Below are 25,301 nucleotides of genomic sequence, written 5' to 3' on the forward strand. Positions count from 1 at the left end.
ACTCGCTGCGCCGCGCCGTGTGGAGACGTTTCACTCAGGTCACATATGTATGTATATAGGTGGTGTATACGTAGGTGGTATCCCATAATATGTGGTATGTAATAATAATATAGTTCCTGGAAATAATGTCGTCGGGGTTAATTACTAATCGGAAAAGAAGAAAAGGTCAAAGCAAAGCACGAGACATGGCCTGCCAGCCTGCATGGCATGGCATGGGTGCAATGGCAAAGCAAAGCAATACCAGAGCCAAACTAGCAAGGTATAGATGAAATACTGTAGATACTGTAGGTAGACAGTAGTGTAGGATAATAGGGTTTTGGGTGAAATCTAAACCCTGTTACATATTTTTAAGGTTCAAAATCAACAGTCAACCATCAACCATAACTATAAGAACCTCGCAAGACCTCTGCATCTTCTTCTCCTTGTCATTCTCATCCTCATCCAAGGGCTGTTTACCCTTTCGTTCCTTACGAATATAACTCATAATTGGGAACGACAAGTCTGTTCTAGTTTCCCGCTCGTACGGCTTGACTTTGGGGAGTGGACGCTGAGCTCGCGAGTGTGTTGTCGGGTTTATTTTTCCTTCGTGTTATTATTCTACAGGGGTGAAACGGAGGATAGGGGAAAAAGAAGGGAGAGGTTTTCTTTCTCAGATAAAAGACGAACAAGAGGGCTCGATCTGCCATGGCTACCCAACAACGAGGACAAGGACGACGGCTCCCGGCACGGACAAAATCAATCCTGGTCCTCGGCGCGGGCGAACTGGGCCTCGCCATCCTCGATGCCATTCTCGCCCACCCGGCCTTCGAGCCCGGCACCAGCAGTGTCACTCTGCTAATCCGGCCGAATAGCCTGAACAACCCGTCGCCGGCACAGCAGTCGCAGCAGGCTCTCCTTCGCAGCCGCGGCGTGGACATAATCGCGGGCGACATCGAGGCGTCGTCACAATCGAAGCTCGCAGAGCTCTTTGCACCCTTCACCGCCGTGCTGCACGCCGGCGGGATGACGCTGCCGCCCGGCACCATGACCAAAGTCACCCGCGCGGTGCTCGAGGCGCAGGTGCCCTACTACATCCCCTGGCAGCACGGGGTGGACTACGACGTCATCGGCCGGGAGGGCGGACAGGGCATGTTCAGCGAGCAGATTGACGTGCGGGAGCTGCTGAGGGGTCAGCAAGAGGGCAAGAAGACGGACTGGGTGATTATCAGCTGCGGCATCTTTATGAGTTTTCTGTTTGAGGACTTTTGGGGCGTGGTCAGACGGATACCGTCAACCGGCAAAGAAACAACGCGGGACAAGATCCAAATCACGGCCCTCAACTCCTGGGACGATGTCATCACCGCCACCACGGCCGAGGACATTGGCAAATGCACGGCCGCGCTGCTCTTCACGCCAGACGCACCCACGAACACGCCCGTCTACATTGCGGGAGACACGCTGACGTACGGCGCGTTCGCGGACACGATCGAGCGCGTCGTGGCGCCCCTGGGCATGGAGGTCGTTAGACAGGTATGGCCGCTGAGTCATCTCAGGAAGGAGAGCGAGTCGGACCCCGAGGACAAGCTCAAGAGGTACCGCGTCGTCTTCTCCGAGGGCAAGGGCCTAAGCTGGCCCAAGGAGCGGACGTGGAGTGCAAAGCAGGGGATCCCGATGGTCACGGTGGCCGAGTACGCAAAGAGGCTCTTCTCTGCCGACGGTGGTCCATCGCAGACATGACTGGGATATCTGGCGTTCGACACCGTCTGAGTGGGTGGCAGCGCAGGCGATGACATCGGCGTAAACGGACGATGGTGATGTCGATGTTGTGGACGATAGACCAAGTTCGCGCCTCGGTAGCAACAATGAGAGATCTTATTCCAGACGATGCATAAGGCGTCGCACAACGCTACACATCATCCTCTTCGAAATCAGTAGTCTGATGGACACGGCGCGTGCGGAGTGGACAATACTCGTTGATGTTACGGGCTTACACGAGCACAACGGGAGAAGGAGAGAAGAACGAGTCTGATGTGAAAAGCTCAATTTGATTGTGTCATGTGACACTCTGTGTGTCACGTGCTGTCTAAAAAGACCGTTTGGCTCTGTTTACGCCGGAAGGAAAACCACCCATGTCCACCACTACCACCGCTACCAACCATCCTGCCGGTGCGCACTTAGTCGCGCAGGTTCTCGACGGCGCCGCGTCGACGAACCACCCGATCGACAAACGCCTCCTCCGAGCGGTTGACGACGACCGTCGACCCGGAGAACTGCCGAGGGCGAGTTCTCGGGCGACAGATCGTGTCGTAGCTCGGAGCCGGCGTCACGATCGGGTTCCGGCCAATCTTGCTGTCGTCGAACGAGCTCATCTGGGCTCGGATCCAGTCATTGTGGTCTTGTCGGAACCAGCGGGCCCGCTGCTCCAGGCGGTCTGCTCGCTGGCGCTCCAGGCGACGGGTCCTTAGCCAGTATCCAACAAAGGCGGCGATGGCAATCGCGAACAACCCCAAGATGGGCGCGATGATTGCGGCAAGTTTCTGGCCGTGGCTGAGCGTCTTGTGCTCGCCAGGCTCGGCGCCGGTGCTGTTGGATGTAGCTGTGGTGAGAGGAGTCGTGGTCGCAGAAGTCTTCGCTCCAGGAAGATCACTTGTGGTTTTGTTTGCCGTGGTATAGCTATTATTTCCGGTAGGAGTCGCAGGCAGAGGCAAAACCGTGATCGTGGTGACAAGAACAGTAGGAGTGATTGAAGACGACGAGGTCGAAACTGGACCGGCAGTGGCAGTGCTGCTCTCTAAGGCCGTCGTGGTACTGATGCTGGTAGCTGTGACATTGGTGGTCTCGACTGGGGGCGCGGGCACCGGAGCCATAGCAGAGCTTGAGAAGATAAAAGTTGACAGAGTGAAAGGTAAACCGGCTGGCGTAAGACTCGGTGGAGGTGCAGCGGTGACTGGAGTCGGAGTCTTGGTGGGAAGATTGGCCAGGAAACCATCGCTGCTGGTCTGGATCGACCCGTTCAGCGAAGTGAGGAAACCAACACCATAAAATGGTGGAGGATCCGCGGTCTGGAAGCCAACGCCACACAAGACAGCCACGAAAAGTGCCGTGATCAAGGTTGCGGTTCTCATGATTGCTTGTCGAAAAGTGGTGGATGAGTTTTTCCTTGAGATGAAGATCCTGTCACACTTGTCAACGCCTATACACACTCTTGTGGAGGTGAAGGAGACTCACTGTTCGACTCTGTGGTCTTCTTTGTCTTCTGATCTGTCGGGGACACCACACACAAACTCTTCCGTATTTTGGTGACTTGCTCGTAGTTCGAGGCAAGTAGAGGTTGAGAGATTGGTAAGATTTGTGATTGAGGTTGTCTGTGCTTGAGCTGTGACAAAGGTCAGTTGACTTGATATCACTCGGTCGCAACAACACGTGAATGGAATTGTTCAGTGACATCCGTTTCAGATGGCAAGATCTGAAATGTCACTGAAGAGGAGAAAACACTGCTAAGGGTACAGTCAGACACGTACTGGATGGACTGTTGTCTTGTCAGAGCAGTTCAAAACTGTCGCTGTCGTCCAGGTGATGATGATGTTCTTTGAATAGAGGTTCTTCGTGAGAGAGAGGTGAGCTGGGAGATGGCGAAGAAGATTGAGAGCGAGAGAGAAAAGAATTCAAAGAAAGATCAAAATCCGACTCAAAGCAGAGGGCGCCGGCAGAAAAGTCGTGCTAACGAGGGCGACGGTAGTGAAGACGATCATGGTCTCGGCGCTCAGTGTAGCGCCGAGACCATGATGTCGTCGGCGACCGGGGTGGACGGCGCGGAGCGCTTTATATATACATTTTGATTTTGCGAAAGAAACGGGACAGTGAAAGGAAGATTTTCTATCCAGGAAATCAAAGAGCAGATATTTAAGTCACGCTAAAACCTGGACGCCAAGCGGCAGTCGCCAGTGAGGCCCATCGCTGTCGTCTTCACGCACTTTAGAATACATACTAACAAGCTGTCAGTCTCAAAGGAAAGTCGGCCGAAGGGTTTGTCTAAAACTCACAGGGATGAACAAGTATGGGACTTGTCTCTCATACTCCTCCCAAGCCTTGCCGTACTTCTTCCGGCATTTCTGGATATCGCGTGTGGCTCGGTGAATGATCATGGCCGTGAAGAAGAGAGGATAGAACCACGGGAAGGGGGATCTGAATCCCGTCACAGCTCCCCAAGACAGAGCAAAGAAGAGATCACAGGTGTAATGGATCTTCCTCGCATAGCCATCTGCAGAAAAAGCTATTAGTTGAGATATCAAGATGGGCCCGAGACCACTTACACCAGCCATCCGCAAGAATCGTTCCCCCATTTTCCGATACGATGACCTTTGGGTTCTCGACCGTCTGCCAGGGTAGTTGCGGGAATGCTTTTCGTGTAAAAGCACCACCAGATTCCTTTGTTCGGAAGCGGTTCTTTTGGCTGTTTGTTGTATCCCAAACCCAATAAACAAACAGGTATGCCACGAACAATACGGCGAGCGCATATTTGTTCCACACATACGTGCTTGGGTGGTGGTTGGCCAGGTAGATGGTGCAATGGCAGTAGGTCAGGGGCACGCCAGCCATGTTCCAGAAGATCAGCATGAAGCCCCATTTCTCAAAGTACATATCCCAAGTCGGCACAATGAGTTCTTCGCCTTTGCTGCACGCATTTGCGTAGAGAAAGTGTGCCATGAGCAAGATTCCGACTTCACCAGACACGTACCCGTAGAGTTCGTATTGCCGTGCTGCCGTCCCCAACGTTATCAGGAACAGGATGTACCATGGCATGCGAACCTCGAAGAACATCTTGAAGTCCAGAATTCCAAACATGCGGGGGTTCAGCTCCGCGCCCATGAAGAAGTCGTACATCAGATACCCCGTCATACGGTGCTGCTTGCCCCGATAAATGGCCGAGGCATATGCAATGATTGCCACAGCGAAGCCGGAAATGATCGCCACAGACATGAGCGGGCCGAACTCGTCAATAATGGTGTAGAGCTTGAAGAGGCCAGAGAAATGGAGGCCAAGGGCCACGATGATGGTTGCCCACCAAGACCACATTCCACTGCAGTAATAGTCCAATCTGAGTCCGTTTTCATGAGGGAGCGGTTTGCCCTTGGTCCAGATCCCCGGCATCAAGCAGTAACATGCGCTTTCAAAGATGCAAAAGGTCCAGTAAATGACCCAGGCTTTTGCTGAAGGCCATGCACCGTAGTACGCCATGCGAAAAAGGCCGTAGAAGAAATCTCTTAGGGACTCGCCCTCTCTCGGAGTCGGGAACTTGCCGTCGTAGTATGTTGCCCCGATCCACATGTAGTACATTAGCAACGGAAAGCCGACCATCATCGCAGTCACCCCCAACGGCCCTCCGAATTCAAAATGTCCCGATGAATCGACCTTGGGGTCCATTCCAGGTCGCCATCCGTCAACCAATTGCTGCTCCGAGCAGACCTTCTCTTTGCTTTCCGTCTTGGTTACGTGTCCATTTTCTCTCGTTTTGATATGTCCATTGGCATGTCCATTAGTGTATCCATTGGCGTATCCATTGATTCTTTCGGGTTCACCTCGATCGACGCGTCGCGACGGAATAGTGTCCGTGTCGTCGTGATCATCCGAGTCCCCGACGGAATGGCCTCGCACGCCATGTTCCTCGACAGCGACCGCAGCAAGAGATTTACGCGGTCGAGGCTTGCCGTAAGTGCCCGGTGTTTCGACATAGTCGGGCCGTACTGTTTTCCTGCCCAGGATTTAGTAAAAGGGGTTTTCCGCGTCGCAGGGAGGTTTTAGGTGCGGATAATAGCCATACCTGGGCGTTTTCCCCGCCTGCGTGCGGGTGACTGTCATGCTGAAAAGAGTGTGCGCATAAGAATAGACCACAAGAAAGAGCGACTATACGCGACAACTAATGAAGGGGTTGTAGCGACGGTGGTGGGTGAGTGATAAGTGGTGGTACGAGGCGGAACAACGGGAAGGGGATTTTGGCCCATTGGGATTCTGTGTCTCCATCTTGTTGTCTCCATCTTGTCTCCGCACACATCAACATCCTTCCCATTCCGTGCCGTCCAACCACGTGCGAAAGCCACTTTGGTCGAGAGGACTCGTTACTGGCACCGTTCATTATGCATGTTATTGAATTCTTCTCCTTCGTATTCGTCAGTCTGACGAGCAGCGGCTTCGACGGTTAATTGATTTGCAGCTATATACCGTGATTAATTGTGTTTGCAAGCTCCTCATAGCCATACATATATATACATATATGCACAATGAAGAGCATCGCTCAAAAAAGGGATCACCAATGGTGAAAGATCGAAAATTCAAAATCGGCCGCTACCTGCTTCCTATGTATGCTATGGGAGGACGTATATATATGTGGTATGTTGGTATGTGGTATGTGGTAGGTAGATAGATAGATGTCAAGATCGGGTCGTTCGTTACCTATTGTCCTTTTCTTTCCCTCTGCTCACGTCGTAGGGCCAAATATCAATAAAATGTGTGTTTGGCCCACGCCCAAAACTCAAAAAAGCAATCCGTTATAAATGCAACGCACGCTTTACAAGAACAACCCGCTGATCGCAACGGCGGCGCAGAGGACCACGCTCAGCATGGTGCCGGGCAGCTGGCTCTGGGCAGCAGTGGCACCGCCCGTGAAGGGGGTGATGCTGATAGGTGCAACAGGAGTGGAGGACGCAGACGAGGGAGACGGGGCGAGCCATCCGCTGTTGCTTCCCGCAGAGGTGGTTGCTGCTGCGACGGGGGTACTGGCTCCGTTACCAGCAGGCTGTGAGTAGGTCCAGGTCGAGGACGCAGCGGCGACTGGAGTCTCAGTTCCGGACGGGTGCACGGGCGCTGCTGCGACGTCTGTGGGCCGGACAGGCACAACAGTCTGGGTCATAACGGCCGTAGCGGTGGCCTCGGGAACAGTCAAAGTCACTGTAACCACGGTGGGAGCGCACACAGAGCAGACCGTCACCGTGGTGTGGAATCCCCGGGGGCATCCGTCAGCGTTAGTGGGCCACACGAATGGTGCAGTGGTGGTGGCTGCTGCAACAGGGACTGTGGTGGTGTAGTGGTACGGATGCGTGGTGTAGCCGTTGGGGCCGATATCGGTGTATACCGTAGTCCACACGGTGACCGTGTACTGACCAGTTGCGCTCGTTGTGGCAGACCAGTCTGCCCAGCTCACCGGCGCGCTTGTCGTTGTGGTCTTCGTCGAGGTGGGATCAACCGGGCTGCTGCCCGCGGAAGTCCAGTCTCCCCATTGCCAGCCGGTCGTGGATGCGGCAGAAGCGCTAGAAGTTGTTGCAGGGCTGACATAGACCGACGAAGTGGACGAGCCGTGGCCCAGCGAGTGGCTATATGAGCTGGTGGTCACAGCCGGTGGCACGGTGCTGCTTGTAGTTGTTGTTTCCCCAATGGGGCCGAGAGTGTGACTGTACGTGGTTGTGGTCCAGCTGCTTGTCGTCGTGGTTTCACCAATGGGGCCAAGCGTACTGCTGACGGTGGTTGTAGTCGAGCTGCTTGTGGTTGTAGATCCACCAATAGGTCCAAGCGTGTTGCTGTAGGTGGTTGTGGTCGAGGTGGACGTGGAAGAAGACTCGGAGCTGGTCGTCGTAGATCCACCAATCGGTCCGAGACTATGGCTGTAAGTGGTCGTGGTTGTGCTTTCAGATGTGGTGGTTGGAACAGGGGACGACGACGTAGTGCTCGACGTTGTTACGGCCGGAATCTCGGTGGTGGTTGTCGTGGTCGAAGACGAGGTCGAGGTCGAGGTGGGGGCAACCACTTCGCTAGTAGTGGTTGTGGTGGTCGTGGTGGTCGTGGTGGGAATTGGCGAAGTCGTTGTGGTTGTCGTGGTGGTCGTAGTGGTGGTAGTAGTAGTGGTTGTTGTCGTGGTGGTGGTGGTTGTGGTAGTGGTCGTCGTCGATGTGCTCGTCGTCGTTGGCGGTGCGCAAGAGAGCTTGCCAAAGATATCCTTGATGTTGGCAGCATAGCTCTTCCCGTTCTGCTGGTTGTTGTCCGAGTAGGTCGCCTCCCAAAGCATCACACCTCCGAATAGAGACTGATACGTGCTTGAGCACGCATACTGCTCGATCAAAGCCTGGGCTTGGTCCAGGCTCAGGTAGTGGTTGGGATTAGCGGCGATGTTTGACGCGGGCAGACCCAAGAACATCTTGATGTTCTGGTTCTTGGAGTTCTGCTTGAGCCATTGGGCCCAGCCAAAAGTGATGTCGGCGGCAGTGTTGAGGGAACCTGAGCTGAACAACGATGCTGCCGAGCAGGAATCGGTGTTGTAGTATTGGACAAATCTAGCAAGAGTTAGCAATGCATTCTCAACAAGGGGACGAGAGTCAGGGTGTGGTCCGTACACATAATCGATGACGGAGTTTTTGATGGCGTCGTCCAGATGAGCATCCGGCACAACACACTGTGGTGCCGACGAGATGATGTAGCTCTTGGAAGTGTCTTCCTGGAACCGGACTCGCAATTGATTTACTAGGTCGGCGTATCCAAAGTTGCTTCCTGACTCGATGTCCAAGTCGAAACCATCGACGACAGTATTCAGGCCAAACGGTCGGGGGTAATCCACCAAGGTAGGATCCTGGACTGGACCGAATGCACCCCAAAGAAAGTCGGCAAAGTCCTTTGCAGAGTCTGAGGTGGCGATGAAGTTTCCAGACTCAGCACCGCCAATCGAGGCAAGAATCTTTTTGCCCATGCCCTGGCAGATGGCGACATCAGTCGCGATTTGACCACACGTCGTGAAGACATTGGTCTGGACACCCTCTGGCGACTTCCAGGTGACACCGCCACAAGCATTCCCGTAGTTCGTTCCCGGGCCACCTGTTTGATCGGGGAAGACATTGACGAAACCGATGGGGATGATGTCCATGGTAGTATCCGCGCAGAATTCGGCCAGACGTTTCTGGTTTGGTCCTTGTCCCTATAACACGATCAGCCCGGAGTCCCACGCGTGCCCCCCCATATGCCGTTTCGCCTCACCCAGTAGACTGCCAAGCTTGGTTGAGACGGAGCCCTCTTTGCGACAGCGGAGCGTGCTCCAAACATTGGTGTTGCGATTGTAGATGAAATGAACGCCGCCGTGGCCAGCAAGCTGGCGGCGAACATGTTGGAATGCATGATGTAGCGTTATCCTCGTAGGACGAAACGAAAAATAAGAACGAATTGGAAGAAGCAAAAGGCCAAAAAATCACGCAGCGAAGGAGTGTGTGGGCTGAAAAGGCCCGTTAAGGAAGGACTGGACGCAAGCAATAGCCTGCAAACGCAAAGGTAAACACTGTAATGAATGGAAGCGTACAAGACAGAGGAAGAGAGAGAGAGAGAGAGAAAAGGAAAATCAATAAATCATAAAGTCAAAACGCGACCCATATGTATTGCATGAGATCTTAGGCGAAAGCGTCTGTACCATTCCCCTCTGCGACGAGGCGCCCTAGGAGCGGGTGATCGAAAGGCTCTCCACCCATCAATCTGGAACACCCTTACCGTTGGATCTAGGCCGAAATTGGGGACATTGAGAATAATACCATACAAGGAGATTCTGTCCCTTTTGGGACCTAACGCCATCGAAGCGCTTCTGAGGTGACATTCCTCAAGGATGAAATCGAGTCCGACAGACAACCCTGTGCGAGACCGAGGGGAAATCAGGAGGATTCTGATGCCTTCGGGTGGCTTGAGGAGGAAGGGGGCGCGAGTTTGAGGGCAACACCGCCTGGAGTCGCCTCACGATCGGATGGCGTAAGCGGCGAAAGCCTCTCAGATGGATGATGGGCGTTGTGTGAGCGCAACCTTTTTGCCGGGGGTCACCAAGTTGTTTGTGGCATCGACATCAAATCTCCTGGCCAGGCGTGCCAGGCTCTTGATGTTCAAGTGGGGCTGGCTATAGCTATAAGGCTGATAGATCATTGGCTCCTATCGATAGCTCTATGTGCCAAGGTTCAAGCCAGGGGCATTAGCGCTGCCTATCTCAGACTAGCGCGTCTCCTTCAGGGGCACCCGGCTAAATGGCACAGCGACTATTACTTGGATCCATTTCCCCTGCAACAGATCCAAACACCGGCTCCTACTCTCACGGGTACGAATACGATCGGGTCTGGAGATCTGTGGCTGCACTTGACCATATTCACATGGCCACACTTTGCGCCATAACAATAATATTAACGGACAAAGGTCAGCATCTGTCCCTCGTCCCGCGCCCGAAGCCCTTTTGTAAGGAAAACGACGAGGCCGATAACCCTGACCACCCCGCAAACGACAGGAGGAACAGTCATACATGAAATCATATGTCAAGCAGAGGCTTTGTCAGAATGATCTAAAATTGGTCTCTACCTATAAGAGCGAACCTGGCACCGGAATGAAATTGCCCTGTCGAGCCGAAATGTTTTCTGAGGCATCCCAGGTTCACATATTATTGCTTTGGGGGCCACGTGAGGCGAAATCATTAATAATACGTCGCATTTGCGCACAACCTCGTGAACCTCTATGGGAGTCTTTCGCATGATCATGATGTGATCACGATTGGTCGTTCAGGTCGAGTCAGCTGCTGACGGTTCAGAGAGGAAAGGAAGAATATTGCAAGGCGCGCCACGCAGGCCAGAGTGCTCCCTGCAATTCTGATTTATAGATAATAAGACAATGATCCCCCTATCTCGTGAGACCTGTCGTCCATGGCAATCCGGTGAACGTCAAGGAAAGATTGCGCTATTCTCATCACCCAGTCAAGAATGCGACCGCAGTGCCACAAATGCCATCGAGTCCTCCCTACCTCGTCGAGTTGACGTGTAGTCGCAGATCGCAGGTGGAGCAGTTGATCGTGACGATCGAATGACGAACAGTATTAGATCCTTTCTTTAATCATCACAACGTGGCCGCCGATCTTACCAAACACCTGTTACTAATCGGGTTCGAAAACAAAGAATCACAGAGGCAACGGCCGTTGCCCATCCAACCCTCCTTCACTGCCCTCTTCCCCTACAAAACTGATATCGTCTTATAGATGGGATCATCCTGATCAGAGAGGTTTGTCTCTCTAGCGAAGGTGTTCTGCGCAGTCTCTGCTTAATTCTGCCCTCCCCCTAGTGGCACTTGATAGACTTTGTTTCGCCCAGACATTGGAGACAATGTACACTTACAAAGTGTTTAATCTGCGTCTCACGTCAAATCTAAGGTGGTGACACTTCTTTGGTGATGCGATCGGTGCCCAACGCACGTCATATTCTCATAGTCGGAATGGTGGTGGTCGAACCATGTCCTTACGCTCAAGTGATCCAAATATGATGCTCGAGTAGGGTATGACAGGAGGTAATGAACGCAATACCAAGCGCAGTCCGTGTGCTGAGCGACAACTGCCTGTGTTTCGCGGATTGCCTTTGGATTTTGGCTCGTGGTTCCTCCGAGAACGATATGCCTGTACGAGAGTATGTACAAAAGTGCAGATCAAGTCTTTCGGGGAATAGTGCCCCTTGGATCCTCCTTTTCAAATCGTCATGTGCTCCGATCAAATCTGTACTCTCTAGCGCTGAGGGAAAATGCACCAGGACCATACTCGTGCTGACGAAGGGACCGGGTTCCTTTAAGAAGATACTCCGATGGTTGTCTACTTCTCTGGAACGACATTCTCATGGGCAAACTCCTCGCTGCTGGTTTCGCTGCCGACTTCCTTAATTGGACCAGTAAATTTCTTGCGAGCTCGGAGGATATAGTTGACGGTAGCACAAATCATGACGAATCCGAACACAGGGGAAGCGTAGTTCATGTTCTGTCCAGTGACGGGCAGGAATGGCGGAAATGGCAAGAAAATGATGAGGAAAATGCAGAATGTGACTGCAAGAACGTTGACGGGTAGACCGAATTTGCCCATAGTCCAGGGACCGAAATTAATGGGGTTGGAGGGATTGTATCGTCGGATTGCGAACATGACGGTCGGGATCGCATAGGAGAAATAAAAGCCCAATGTTGTCAGGGAGATCAGGGCATTGAAAGCAGTGGTTGACCCTATGTTGATGAGAGAGAGGAGGGAGACAGAGACGAATATCGAGAGAACAGCGTTCGTAGGACATTTGTTCCAAGGGGTAATGTGCGAGAAGAAGCGGGAGAACGGAAGACCATGGTCTCTTGCAAAAGCCCAGATAAGGCGCGAGACAGATGCTGTGCACCCAAAGAGGTTCATGGTGAAAACAATGATAACACCAGTCATCATCGCCGTTGCCGCTTTCTGGTTGCCGGTGGCTTCCAGGAAAACAGCAATTATAGGGTAACCAGTAGGCGTCGCAAAAACCGCATCCGTATCGGTGATGGCGTAGAGAATCGTGATGATATATGCAAAGCCAGCCAATCCATTGATTGTGACTGACCAAATCATCGCACGAGGAATATTGAGAGGAGCGTTGTACGCTTCCTCGCTCATGTGGACGACCGCGTCTACCCCGGCGAGCGCAAAAGCCGGGGTGAGGAATCCAATGCAAAAGCTGACACCGTCACTGCTCCAACCGCCGGCGTTGATAAAGGTCCCCCAAACATCTTTGTCGCTGGCCTTTGTGCTAGTGGCTAGAATGGCGATAAAAACGATGAAGAAGAATAACACATGAAGAAACCCTCCCAAGGTCTCCCACAGCGGCAGAAATTTCTTGCCATAGGTGTTTCCCAGTGCGGCGACCCCGGCGAATCCAATCATCATGAGTGTTGCGTGCCACCTCTTCGCTTCGTAGCCGGAATAGTTGAGGATCGCTACCCCCTGAATCATGGTTGCGATCAAGTAGCATACTGACGCCACAGCTGCGACCCAGCCGGTGATGGTGACCCAGCCTTGAACATAGCTGATGATGGCACGCCATTTGACTGGTGAATGCTCAGCACTCCAATGATACTGAGCTCCAGCAATTGGCGAACTAGTTCGGCAATCAGCCAGTCTTTCTTTCTCTCTCAACGGACAATCCAAACACATACATAGATGCCATCTCAGCGAAAGAACCTGCGATGCACAAGGTTCCCAGAACGGACACGATAAATCCGTAGACGACAGAAGCAGGCCCGCCGTTGCTATAAGCACCAGCGAATAGAGCACTCGTGGCTTCCCACGTACACAGAGTGCATGCCGACATACCCAACAATGCCCAAAAATTCCATTCCCTCTGTAGCAACAAAGTCAGCGGTGTGCAGCAATGGAGACTTGTGGTGTTTATCCCACCTTTAGCACCTGCTTCTTCCCTGCTGCCTCCAAAGCAGCAGCATCTGAGATGAAGGCGGTCATTTGGGCGATAACACAACGCTATGAAGTGGAAAGACGTGCAGAACCCAAGTGACTGCAGGCACAGCGTGGAAGAACAGTCTGCGCAGATTCAGGCATATGAGAAGCCATAGGTGGCGGGAGCCACCGTACTTAAAGCTTGCTTGTTCTCGTAACGGAAGCATGCTATGGCACTGCACTCGTAGCGAGAGGACTATTGTTTTCTCACCCCGGCTTAGCGAAGCAGACGCGAAAGATGTGAAAGAGCCAGGGCACGAGGTTAGCCTATTTCCCTTCACATCTCGCCCTCGCTGACATGCCGCACATGTGTGACTGTGAAGGGGTTCACGCTCGTGGGACCCATGTCCTGACTGAGGTTCCCCACAGAGTTCGGAGTAATAGACAAGTCTGGCAGCTTGGTCTGCTCCCGCAAATTCTGTCCGACAAGTTGAACTCGAGATTATTCGGCGTTGAATGACATGCTTTGTCACGGCAGACCTATACAAGTTGTAGCGTAAGCTGACACGAGTGGTGTCAGACTGACCGTGGAATGACATTATCACAGGTCTCATGGAAATGTGACGCCTCCGCCAATAGCAGGCACAACTTGAGGCGCGATCTGCATGGTGCGTTGCACGGAGGTGGTGGTCCCTGCTGTGAAAATCGCTACTATCATTCGCAGCGGCCCATGTTGGGGAACGACCTTCCGGGCCGTTCAAGCCTCTTGCTGGTGGCCCTACTCGTGTTAATTGTTAGAGCTTATCTTGAGGAAAGTGATCGCCTTCGATAAGCCTTCCTTAATGTTGTTAGGTAGTCAAGTAGTACAGCACTGTCAAGGAGTGTAGAATGCGAACATCAGGGACACGGCGGAGACAACTTACCCTCCCAAGTTTGACTTGAGTGAGGAACAGTGACTTCAGCATTGCCGATGGCGCACAAGTATCTTGGTGTGAAGACATGCATATTTTAGTCGACAGTCAGTAGCGTTGGTTGCTTTATCCAGGAACCAGGGTATAAACTCCAAGGTGGGAGGAAAACGCATCAACTTCTGAACCTGGCGACCAAACTCACTAAGCATTCAAAGCTAAAGAGTGCATTCGGCGGACCTGAGTGGGACCCAGCGACCCTGACAGGAAGGATGGTTGTTGGTGCTTCTTGAGTACTCGGTACCTCGTACCACGTAGCATTTTGCTGTTGCGCATTTCCAGCGAAGTGTATCCACTAGGCGCTCAAACGAACATCCCTCCCGTGTTCTGTGCGGGAGTTTTCCCACCACCACGGATTTTCTAGACTCGAGACACTCCCCTGCCCCTGCTCCGAGCCCAAAAGAGCGCACCGGAGTCCAGGGTTCAAAAGGGTACTCAGTATATTTGGACGAGAAATAATATTACCCTGAAACAAAAAGGTCAAAGTGAGATGACCAGGGGTTCATCACATTGTCACAAGGTAGTGCGATGGCCATCTGTGGACGCTAAGGCATGTCGATCATTTGGACTTTTGGTGGGTGGCGCTATTCCGTGGCTGCACGTGCCGGTCGTGCTTGCAACGGCTTGAATGTCAAGGAAAGGAAGAGAGTGGACTGTGAAGAAACGAATACATTGCCATCCGAGTCTGTAACTGGGATTTATGTAGATAGGCACATACGTAGGTAGGATGGCGAGGAGAAAGGTTCGAAGCATACGCTTGATGGGCAGAGAGTGACGGAACGGAAAAACCATCACTCCAACTGCGGCGAAAATCACCGCCCTCACTGTTCTCACCGCCTTTATTTTTTGATCCGGCAGAATGTCCCGAAATTTTGTGGCTGCAGTGTAGCCTCAAGACTCGAAATGAAAGCCTTGACCGCAACGATAGGTACGAGGTACTTGTCGCCGCCCAATTCCTCCCGTAAAGCACTTCAATATGGCGGTGCCTATCAATGATCTCACAGCAATTTTCAAGGACCTTGGAGCTCTAGAGCGGGAATTTGCCGAGGTCGAGCTCGATGCCTGTGAGATGATATATCATTCGAGGCCACCACACACGCTGATTTTGCTATAGTGCGAAGAAAAGAATATTCCTTACGGACCCTGTACTCCAAGAGGGAAGCGCTATTTAAGAAGATCCCAAACTTCTGGCCAACCGTGTTTGGCTTCGGACCTGAAGACATCCGACAATTCTTCGCTCCAGACGACCTTCCTCTACTTGCTTCTATCGAGTCCGTGTCCGTCGACCGGTACCAGATCCAATCGGAAACCGAAGGCGAACCTCGCAGCATTCGATTTACCTTTCACTTCGCCCCCAATGAATTCATGGAGAATACGACGCTTATCAAGGAGTTTGAATTTCATCCCTCTGGAGATGGCCCGGGTAACCTAATCTCGAAGCCGGTTCCGATTAAATGGAAGGGGAAGAAGAAGGACCCAACACGCGGTCTCCTCGATGCAGCCGTTCAACTGTACAATGCAGAAGAAGCGCTGAAGCTCAAGCAAGGTGACAAGGTCGTTGATATCGTGGATCGAGAGGCGCTGTGGCAATATGAGAAACTCCGAGAAACACTAGTTCAGTTTGAGGAAGATGAAGGCGACATTCACCAACCAAGCTTCTTCTCTTGGTTCGGCTTCAGGGGCGCGGTCAACGCTGCGAATGTCAAAAACCCAGCCGAGACAGAGAATGGGTCCCGGGAAGAGGAGGATGACGCCGACGCCGACGAGTTCGAAGAGATGCTGGACGTCGAGATTTTCCCTGCTGGGGACGAGGTAGCTACCGCTTTGGTAGAGGACCTCTGGCCAAATGCCATGGACTATTTCCTGTCGGCTAGTAACCAAGATGACGAGTCCGACGATGACGATATCGACGATGAGGATGATGAAGATGAAGATGACGACGAAGCTCCGGAGTTGGTGTTGGCAGAGGAAGACGACGACAGGCCGCGCAAGAAGGCGCGTAAGGGTTGACATGTCAAGCCCGCTCGTCTCGACGTGATTGGGATATCGCCGTCCATAGAAGGAGCTTGTCAGAGGCTTCTGCTTTCCCTGGGGGTGTTCACGGATCGACCCAGGATCTTGCCTGGAGAGCCATCTGCTTCGTCGGGTTTGTGTTCAGGCGTTTAGGATTTCCAGCATCCCTTCATCTTCCATGCTCCCCCGGTGAGCATCGACCAGATAACCCTTAGGTGTGCTGGTTGGTTCCAGAGATAGTTCAACCACAAGATCAAAATGGCACGATCTTTTTGGCTTTAAATGACAATCACTAGAATCAATAATATCACCAAGACGACAATCAGCACCCCAATGCAGCAACTGCTGACACTGTCTTCATTCCGTCTGATCACCTCGCCCACCTTCTTCACCCCGACACTCAGCTTGCCACCTACCCGGTCGGCGAGGGTGTCCACCTCGTCCAGCAAGGCGCCTTGTTCCTCCAATTCACGGCCCATGTCTTCAGCCTGGCCCCTCAAGACGCCGACGCTCTGGAAAACGCCGTCGAGCTGTTCGTCTTGTTCTCGCATCATCATCTCTTGCTGCTGAGCCTCAAAGGCGCCATAGGGGTCATCGTCATCTTCATCGTCGTGATCGTCTTCGAAGGATGAGGGATTGGGTAGTCTCCCATTCGGTCCTCTTGTGCCGCCAGCGCCGGGGCCGGTCGTGGTGGACGCCGAGTATGCTCCTCCAGCGACGTGTGTATCTGTAGTGACGCCTTCCAACTCCCTCCTCATCCCGTCCACCTCGTCGCCCACATCCTTGACAAACTGCCTCCTCCGCTGCACCTCCGCGACATCTAGGCCGAAGCGGTACGGATCCGACTCTACGGCCTTTACGCTGTCCAGCAGATCCGCGAGGTCTGCCGTTAACGTCTCGAGGTTCGTCCGTAACTCTGAGCGTGACTGCTGCAGTTCCGGGGAGGTGGCGGACGTAGACAGCGTGCGGATACGGAGGTAGCTGGAGAACAAGTGCCGTGTACTTTGGAGTGTGGATTGTACGTCGGTTTGCACTTCGAGGAAAGGGTCGGAGGACGGAGGGTTCGCCATTGCGACAAGCAGGCGTGCGAGTCTAGGGTCAGGGAGGGAGGGCGCAGACTTGACGGATGCGAGGGTTTTACTGTCTGCTCATTACGGGAAGTAAACAACTTGGCGGGAGTCGTGCTCGCTGGCGTTGCGACACTGTTGTACCGAGTACCTAAGTTCCCTTGAATGACATTATTGGTGGAAACTATCTTTGGGGTTGGTTTGCCGCGACAGCGTATGACTTCCCCTGCCGCAATCTAACATCTTTCTTCGATCGCATACCCACGAGACATCAAGTGGGATCAGGATCAGGATTTACATTGTCCTATTGGTATGCAATATTGTACATGTCCTGATAGTTCCGAATAAATGGTACAGCATGAAGGCAGCGCAGCTTGCGAGGCCCTTCATCGTGGATACAACTCCATACTGACAGCATTGTAGCATTCTTGCCAGAGGCTGATCACTCCTGCAACTGATCATACATGATCAAACTTCTTCTCGGCTTATCGCCCACTTTTTCACGCAGGCTTTCCACCGTCTTCTTCACAACCGTTGTCAAGTTACTCAGCTCAGCCTGCAACTGATTTCCCAACTGCGCATTCTTCACAGATTCAATCTTCAGTGCCCATTCCATCGAGTTTTGGATCGGCAATAGTTCCACCAGAGCGAAGTTCTGCTCTATTTCTGTCAATTGCTCGAGCTGGGAAAACCGATCTTTGCTGTCCAGGTGAAGCAGCTTGGTGGCGTAGTTGGCGACTTTCCCTTCCTGATCCTGGCCAGCATAGGTGTGCACTGCCCTTGCAGCAGCCAGCTCCAGTAACACCGCCAGGACAACCAGATCTTTCCTGGCATCCACCTCGCCCTTTGACAGTTTGCCGCCACCATGCACTTCGTCTTCGAGCATCCGAGCAACATACTCAGCTCGCCGCGAAGCTGCCTCAAGTTCACCGCCCTTGAAATTTGCCGAAACCACGCGATTGTGGAACCCTAGCATCAACTCCTTCGCCACGCCCTTACGTGACAGCTTGACGCCCGTTTCGGCAGGTTTCTCTGCACAGCGTAGAATGATCCGTTCTTTGCCCACTTCACAGGCTTTGCGTGTTATTTTCTCGTAGAAACTAGAGGGAAGATTGATTTTTGCCATGACTAAACCGTGAAGGAACGGAGGGAGGTTGTTCCAATCTGTATCGTTGTGATTTCCTTCAAGAAGTTTTACTAATTTGACGATACTGCTGTGAACATTTGGCTTGTCAAAATAATGCATCGGTTCCAGCTTGATCTCTTCATCATCGTCCATTGTTACCGTGACCCCAGGTTCGTTGATGAGAGTCGAATGCCGCGAGGCTTTGTAAATGAGATCCCGGTGGTGATTTTCCAGCGCCGCCGGCATAAAGACCTTTTGGCGCCATGTTAGGAGGAAGTCGTCGAACTCGGGATTGGATGTGGGATTGAAAGCTGGTATTACTTTAAAGGTGTAAGCACAGGTGTCTCAACATGGAAATATGGCATCAATGTCGGCATACCTTTAGGTCTCGAGCGCGTGGTGCTGAATGGCCGCGTCGACTGCGTCCAGCTCGAACTGTAAATATTGCGTCGACAACTTCGACAGACGTAGAGGAAGTTTTGACCGGCCTGCGCCATTGGTTTGATCACACCTTCTCGCTACGTGCCTAAGCTGAGCTACCGTGACTTTCTGAATGGATATGACTGTCCGTGCCTGCGCAACTATCGAATCTCAGTAAAGGTGATTTTCCGCAAGGACCAAAATTCAATTCGCTCCACCTTCCTTTTTCATCGTCAATGAAAAGTGACTGCGACTGAGCTCCGACATCTTTGTGGAAATGAGGTTACTGAACATTGCACTTTCATAAGCTGCCATCCAACATGTCGAAAAGTGTTGCCTCCCGCATGTCTATATGCTGCTGGCGATCTCTGTTTCCAGAGCTTCGACCACAGCATTTCCGCCGGACACTAGTCACGCTACAACGCGGCCCAGTTGAGAAGCACGAAGTCCCGTCCGATCTCCCATCACAGTACTGGTCTCAAATACCGGAAAGATTCAGACCTGATAGAGGTGGATATTTCCAAGCATTTAGTTGATCGACCAGGGATGCTGACAGGTTTCTTAGGGAAACGAGAGATAGTTATACATCAACCACCCCGATCCGAGACCGAAACCTGCAAAGATCCTGTCTCTGTTGTGGACAGCCGACAATTGACTCTGTTGGATCCTACGGGGGCTCGGGCGAAACTGTTCGACAAAATCAACAAGGATCGAGCCAAGGTTGGCGATATTCTGCTTGCAACCTTCACCTCAGGCGAACCAGTCTCGGGCGTGATTCTCTCAATCAAAGGCTCAGGGCCTCACACGTCAGTTCTACTGCGCAACCACTTGACAGGAATAGGAATGGAAATGCAAATAAAGGTGCATAGCCCGTTGGTACAGAGCATGGAAATAGCCCAGAGAGCGCCGAAGAGAAAGAGGCGGGCGAGAATATACTACCTCAGGAAACCAGAGCACGACATAGGAAGCGTGCAGAAAGTGGTCGACCAGTATCTGAGGCAACGAGCCATGTTGACTGGTGGAAGACCATCAAGCCAACTGGGACGGTCGAGAACGAAGAAAGGGAAGAGATGATCTGTGACTTTGGAGCCTGATTGGAATTTGTGTATTGGATGAGGAAGATGCGGTAACACGCTTCTGCTGTGCCTCAGATTGGCTTCAAACTTGTAAGGAAACCGTGATTGTGATATTTTCTCCTGCAAAAATTGACTTGATGAGATTGTACCACACGGCTTAGGCTCAGGCACACGCAACAACAGTTATTTCCTACCTCATCCACGGCTCAGTTTTCTCTCACTTGTTGCTGAAATCGCCTACTACAATTCACCTTGGGTTGCCACTCGGTCTCCAGGCGACCAGCAGTGATATCTCGTCTTCACTGTTGTCACTAACTGTGACTCCGGACGCCTCCATAAATACCTCTTCAACACCCTCTCGATTGCTCCATCTCCTTCCTTTCTCCTCTTCTCTTTCCAAACTGCCTTTTCCTCTTCCCTTGCCCTTCGGTCTACAACAACACAACAGCATGAAACGTCCTGCCACAACAGCCATGTCGACTCTTCTTACTCCCACATCTGACGCTACGTCCACGACGTCTCACGAACTCCTTGAGCGCCTGGGGAGTTTGGACGTGAGCGCGGACCAGAATATGAACCAAACAACCTCCAATATTCTCAGACAAGTCCTTGACCTCATCAAGACTGACGAGACCCTCAGACGGGACTTGAATGTTGCCTTCGCCCGTAACGAGTCTGGTGAATCTTCCTATGGTGTTGGTAACTCCAGTGGTTCAGATCCTCCACGTGAGTTTGATCCCCCAGCAGCTTCAAGTTGCTCTGACATTTCGATGCTGATGTACATAGTGGTTCCTATCGACCCGTCGTCCGAAGCAGCCGAGACTCCTGTGAAGAATGAAGCAGCTGAAGGGGTTGCATTTGAGGATCGCGATGAACAGGCGTCAGCTACTGACTCAAGGTAAGCCACAAGATAACGAGACGGGTAACTGAGAAACCGATGGACTAATTGATACTCTGTTAGTCGGATTTCCAATAGATTCACTCTCCGTCCTATCCGTGTCATGGTCAACAACACCGAGTACTTTGTCCACGAGGATATCTTCAAGGCCCTGTTCCCATACCAAGATCTCCCAGAACGCGACGGTGTCTTCGATCTACCAGACAATTACAATGAGCCATTCGTCGCAGCACTTGAGTTCGAATACAGTGGAAACAATGACGCCCTTTATCAATATCTCATGGCGGACGATCTCGAGAGCCTTTGCGAATTTGCAAAGGATTATGGGAATATGCCTCTGATTGCCGCAATCTTTCAGGTCCGCGGAGACGAGCTCTTCTTTCACGGTACTCTGGAGTGGGTTTCCAAAATCTACGGCTTCTTTGTCGAAGTCCCAGCATTCAGAGATCACTTCCGAGGTTGCTTGAGAACGGAGCTCGTGAGACGACGCGGTCTTGGTTCGTCCCACTCTCTCGTCACCTTGGTCGTAAAGGCATTGTCTAGTGTTGACACCGCCATGGAAGATGTGTCTATGGTGCTTCACAACCTATGGGATTCAAGCACGGAAACAGCGCTGTCCTTACAAGACCAACTCGACGCTCAATTTGACGATCAAGATGACGCTCAAGATGTTGAGAGCAACTCGGACAACAAGAACGACAATGGCTGGAGAAATGCTTCAGACGACGGTGGTTGGGTCTGTAACGACCGAAACGATCATCAGGCTGTCAACCAGGGAAACAATGACATTGCGGACACGGGTGTCAAGTTATCGCATGGTTGGCCCATCATCTCTGCAGCGGACCCTCTTCCACGAACGGATCGACCCAACACGACCAGCGGATGGGGTGTACGCCCTCCTTCACCCACGCAACCTCCCCCAGGAAATCCTGACCCGCCTCACCAATGCCTCTGGGAACATGCGACCTCGCGTCACCTCACCACGCCGGCGTTTTTGCCCGAACCGCCTCCAGCTACTTCCAGCTCTGACGCAGTGACCGGCGACCATGCGACCCCTTTGCAGAAAACCTCCGCCCTCGCGCGTTGCATCAACAATTGGGTGAACCAGCAGCCGCATGGTTTGTGGTTCGAGGCTGAGAATGCCGCTACCGGAGTCGGATGCACCGTGGCAGAGGCAGGAGCTGCCCTCAGAGAACTCCTTGGTATCACCGTGTACACGGATGGCTTTGTCCTTGGGGAAATGATCTACCAATCTCTTTCAGCCAAGCCGAACCCAGTCCCGTTCGGCGCTACATTCGTCGGGCCTCGTTGAGTCCACGACCTAGGAGTTTGACCTCGACCTCGCTGGTTGTGTGGTCCATTGTTTTCGTGGATCAAGCACATCTCGACGCTCGTGCAATGAGGGCCCGTCTGGAGCGAAAGGCCATCTTATCCTCCCAAGATCATTCTCGTGGCACTTTGCTCGACGACACACGCTACACAGGGAGTTACGAGTAGATTGCAAGCGACACACCTTTCCCCCCCAAAACAACAAACCATTCAAAAAGAAGAAAAAAGAAAAGAAAAAGAAAAAAACAGAAAGAAAGAGATTCAATATCACCAAAAAAAAAGGCCTGGAGAGCGAGACAGAGAAATCGAGCACATTTGCCCTTTCCTTTTTCCCTTATCCCTTTCTTTTCGACAGCTCGAAATCTCCAGCAAGGTCAAAGGGGCCAAAAGCAGCGAGGTACCAGATATCTGCCAGAGGCTGGAAGCCGCCTTAGAGCTGGGGGGGAGCGCGAATCCGAAAATCTAGACTCGAAACGAGAAATGGAGAACGAAAGACACAGGATTCTGGACCGGGATCGGATCTGGACCCGGAGCTGGGGCTAGATAGATGATGAGCACCGACTAAAATAGATCCGTCAACTTTGAAAAAGTCGACCTGGAGTTTGAGCCTGAGCATGAGCTTCGCTGTGAAAGTGGGTGGGCTGAATGCAAAAGCGGTTCAAGTTTCACAGGGGGCACGTGCAGCTTCTCTGTTCTTCTGTTGTCTAATCGTGATCGTATATCCATTTCATCTCATTTCATCTCATTTTTGCACTAGTGATCATTATCTGGTCGTTTTTACTTTTCGACATGTGTAAATTTCGTATCTGCTCAACGATAGTATCTCTCAAAGGTCGGCTCAAATCCGTACAGCTCCGTACAGCTCAGCCCAGCGAATCCAGCCCACTCCTTGACTGCCGTCGGACCACGTAGTGATGATAGTTGAATCTGTGTGACCCCGACGTTGTCTGTTGAATGTTTTTCGAGACGTGGGAGGACTCCTGGTTAATAGATGTCGTTCCTGGGCCTGACGGGAGTGGTAACGGGCCTGGCTCGGCTCAGAGCAGAAGCAATGTATAATCCTCGTCGACCTGCACGTGGGTGTTCTCAAGTGTTATCTTCCCACCAACCACCGCAGGTCCTTTGATTGTCACCTGGATCGCAATAGGTCAGGGAGTCAGCATAGGTGATTAAGGAGATGGGATAGATAGGAAAACCATAACGCATAGCAGCGGTAAAGGAAGGAGTTTAGCATAGGAAACGCAGTGTGCAGTAAGCAGGAAAATAGGACCCGGTCGGACATACGGTTGCTCCTCGCGGAGTTCGCGATCCCATAACTGGCTCTTCTCCAGTTAAATTGACCTCCACGCTACTCAGCGGAGCGCCGACGCAGCATACTTTATCGCCCTTGTCGCGATAGTCGAAGATGTTGGTCTGTGCAATCGCACCTGCGACGAATGGACTCGTGAGGGCGTACCCGATCCGACATTTCAAGTGCGTGCGAATACTGTGCAGTGTCGACGACGGCAGGCGGGTTGATGCTGCTGCGGTGATTGATTGCGGGATCAGAAGAACGCGGAGATGCGAGAGGGAATCCGAGGTGGAAGTCTGCTTTGTGGGCAGATTCCCCTGCTGCAAAGTGCGTGTACTCAGGAACTTCGACAATCCGCCCGGAAGGGTTGTGCTCGGGTGAGACAAGTATGCTTGCACGGTCGGCGGAGAGGCGAGCACAACTGTCGGAGAAGTCTGCGAGGTGGCATGAGTGAGGTCGATTTTATCTCCAGAAACGGAGTTGAGAGACAATGTCGCATTCGAGTAAAGGGCGGCAAAGACCCAGCAAAGGGTGTAGCTGTCAGTCAGAGGTGTGGTAGGGAGCAACGAGTCGTTCGGACCGAGCTTTTGAGCGCGGGGCAGCGTGGCGAGAAGGCCAGCGGTGCCAGAGATGAGGTTCTAAAGGATGTCTTGATTAGTACCTAGAGGTTCAGCTGGCAGATGAGGCGTGGTTCAAGAGGGCAGAAGGCCACGATAAGACACACGAGGGGAGCTCACCTCGGAGGTATACTTGATCAAGTCAAAGCCTCCACTAGCTGTCGGACAGAAGACTGACACAGGCGGCACCTGAGAATCTTTGTCCAGCGGCAAAACCTCCGAGTTGGAGGGTCGCTGGTTCTTCTGCACAAGTTCCTGCCACGAGCTGACCGCAAAGCCTTCGGGGGAACCTTCTGTCCATTCCATGTGTTTGTTGACTGCTCGGGTAACCCAAATGATGTTCTTGGTGCTTTTGGCGGCGGCAGACAGGGATTCGAGGTCCAATGTCCCGGCTTCAGCGATCAAATGGTCGGCTGACACCTTGGAGAGAAGCGAATTGAGCTTGTCAGGCGGAAGTCCATATGGCAGAAGGATTGTCGAGAAGCCATAGAAAGAACCAGCTGTTGGTGGACGGTAAGAAACTCGACAGAGAACCTTAAGTGACTGGCAGGAATTTACAACATACCAAAAATAGAAGACAATAATTCGACCGAGTTTGAGAGGCAGACTGCCACCGACTGGCCGTTGTTCCGCTTCACGTATTGACCGATGACATTGATTCCCAGCGTCAGATCCTCAAGATTATGGTCGATGACCTTTTCCAGGCCAAGGACCGTCACAACCTTGCCTCTCTGGCCCGTTGGATTGCCCTCTTCATTGACAGCACCACGGACTGCCGCCCTCCAGATGTCCCGCAGATCTCCAGGTCGGCCGGAACTCCACTTTGGGGTCCCTGGATCTTTGACGCCCAACCCAGCACGGAGAGGATATCCATGAGGGATATCGATGGCGCGGTAGACGGCCGACTCACCTGATTGACGAATGGGTGCGACCTGGGCCTGCCTTGCTAGCAGGTAGGGGTGAGTATCTGGGTCACGACCCGTGAGAATCGGGTAGATGAGGAATACTGCGAGACCGAGCGCAAGGACGGTCGTCCAGATGTTCCATGATGAAAAGAACTCGGCGATGGTGCTGTCAATTCGCTCTGCTAGGCCAGTTTCCGACATGATGGACCAAGTTCAAATATGGGAATGAGTCGAGATGTCGTTGATGGATGTCTAGAAGATTCACAATGTCGACATTGGAGTTGAAGTTCCTCCGAAACCGCCATAAGATTCTTGGCCCGGTTTTTCTTGCTGCTTTAGCGCTATTGGCAGCCGTGTCCAGCCTTGTCCAGCCTCGTCCAGCCTTGCCGCTTCAGTCGC

The 25,301-nt window shown here is 52.4% G+C and overlaps 11 protein-coding genes across 11 annotated transcripts; 4 read left to right on the top strand and 7 right to left on the bottom strand.

The window, feature by feature from the left end:
- Positions 1 to 684: 684 nt before the first annotated feature.
- On the top strand, positions 685 to 1,716 carry AYO20_09628 (hypothetical protein; the record flags this gene model as incomplete). Its single annotated transcript, XM_022647897.1, has 1 exon — positions 685 to 1,716. The coding sequence occupies one exon, from the start codon at positions 685 to 687 to the stop codon at positions 1,714 to 1,716; it is 1,032 nt and encodes a 343-aa protein (XP_022496144.1).
- A 437-nt stretch (positions 1,717 to 2,153) lies between these two features.
- Positions 2,154 to 3,104, bottom strand: AYO20_09629 (hypothetical protein; the record flags this gene model as incomplete). The annotated part of the gene is made up of 1 exon (XM_022647898.1): positions 2,154 to 3,104. The coding sequence occupies one exon, from the start codon at positions 3,102 to 3,104 to the stop codon at positions 2,154 to 2,156; it is 951 nt and encodes a 316-aa protein (XP_022496145.1).
- Positions 3,105 to 3,954: 850 nt separating this feature from the next.
- On the bottom strand, positions 3,955 to 5,838 carry AYO20_09630 (hypothetical protein; the record flags this gene model as incomplete). The annotated part of the gene is made up of 4 exons (XM_022647899.1): positions 3,955 to 3,966; positions 4,023 to 4,240; positions 4,293 to 5,731; positions 5,801 to 5,838. 4 exons carry the CDS (start codon positions 5,836 to 5,838, stop codon positions 3,955 to 3,957), a joined length of 1,707 nt encoding a protein of 568 aa, XP_022496146.1.
- A 706-nt stretch (positions 5,839 to 6,544) lies between these two features.
- Positions 6,545 to 9,120, bottom strand: AYO20_09631 (hypothetical protein; the record flags this gene model as incomplete). The annotated part of the gene is made up of 2 exons (XM_022647900.1): positions 6,545 to 8,935; positions 8,995 to 9,120. 2 exons carry the CDS (start codon positions 9,118 to 9,120, stop codon positions 6,545 to 6,547), a joined length of 2,517 nt encoding a protein of 838 aa, XP_022496147.1.
- Positions 9,121 to 11,605: 2,485 nt separating this feature from the next.
- Positions 11,606 to 13,258, bottom strand: AYO20_09632 (hypothetical protein; the record flags this gene model as incomplete). Its single annotated transcript, XM_022647901.1, has 3 exons — positions 11,606 to 12,896; positions 12,955 to 13,139; positions 13,196 to 13,258. 3 exons carry the CDS (start codon positions 13,256 to 13,258, stop codon positions 11,606 to 11,608), a joined length of 1,539 nt encoding a protein of 512 aa, XP_022496148.1.
- A 1,878-nt stretch (positions 13,259 to 15,136) lies between these two features.
- AYO20_09633 (hypothetical protein) lies at positions 15,137 to 16,170 on the top strand (the record flags this gene model as incomplete). The annotated part of the gene is made up of 2 exons (XM_022647902.1): positions 15,137 to 15,224; positions 15,275 to 16,170. 2 exons carry the CDS (start codon positions 15,137 to 15,139, stop codon positions 16,168 to 16,170), a joined length of 984 nt encoding a protein of 327 aa, XP_022496149.1.
- Positions 16,171 to 16,451: 281 nt separating this feature from the next.
- AYO20_09634 (hypothetical protein) lies at positions 16,452 to 17,243 on the bottom strand (the record flags this gene model as incomplete). Its single annotated transcript, XM_022647903.1, has 1 exon — positions 16,452 to 17,243. One exon carries the CDS (start codon positions 17,241 to 17,243, stop codon positions 16,452 to 16,454), a length of 792 nt encoding a protein of 263 aa, XP_022496150.1.
- A 439-nt stretch (positions 17,244 to 17,682) lies between these two features.
- On the bottom strand, positions 17,683 to 18,863 carry AYO20_09635 (hypothetical protein; the record flags this gene model as incomplete). The annotated part of the gene is made up of 2 exons (XM_022647904.1): positions 17,683 to 18,686; positions 18,746 to 18,863. 2 exons carry the CDS (start codon positions 18,861 to 18,863, stop codon positions 17,683 to 17,685), a joined length of 1,122 nt encoding a protein of 373 aa, XP_022496151.1.
- Positions 18,864 to 19,106: 243 nt separating this feature from the next.
- Positions 19,107 to 19,860, top strand: AYO20_09636 (hypothetical protein; the record flags this gene model as incomplete). Its single annotated transcript, XM_022647905.1, has 2 exons — positions 19,107 to 19,296; positions 19,352 to 19,860. The coding sequence occupies 2 exons, from the start codon at positions 19,107 to 19,109 to the stop codon at positions 19,858 to 19,860; spliced, it is 699 nt and encodes a 232-aa protein (XP_022496152.1).
- Positions 19,861 to 20,335: 475 nt separating this feature from the next.
- On the top strand, positions 20,336 to 22,072 carry AYO20_09637 (hypothetical protein; the record flags this gene model as incomplete). Its single annotated transcript, XM_022647906.1, has 3 exons — positions 20,336 to 20,588; positions 20,649 to 20,760; positions 20,824 to 22,072. 3 exons carry the CDS (start codon positions 20,336 to 20,338, stop codon positions 22,070 to 22,072), a joined length of 1,614 nt encoding a protein of 537 aa, XP_022496153.1.
- Positions 22,073 to 23,126: 1,054 nt separating this feature from the next.
- AYO20_09638 (hypothetical protein) lies at positions 23,127 to 25,103 on the bottom strand (the record flags this gene model as incomplete). The annotated part of the gene is made up of 4 exons (XM_022647907.1): positions 23,127 to 23,222; positions 23,374 to 24,018; positions 24,118 to 24,497; positions 24,563 to 25,103. The coding sequence occupies 4 exons, from the start codon at positions 25,101 to 25,103 to the stop codon at positions 23,127 to 23,129; spliced, it is 1,662 nt and encodes a 553-aa protein (XP_022496154.1).
- Between the last annotated feature and the right edge of the window lie 198 nt (positions 25,104 to 25,301).

This window comes from Fonsecaea nubica, assembly GCF_001646965.1.
Source record: "Fonsecaea nubica strain CBS 269.64 chromosome Unknown Scaff91, whole genome shotgun sequence".
Taxonomy (NCBI): domain Eukaryota; kingdom Fungi; phylum Ascomycota; class Eurotiomycetes; order Chaetothyriales; family Herpotrichiellaceae; genus Fonsecaea; species Fonsecaea nubica.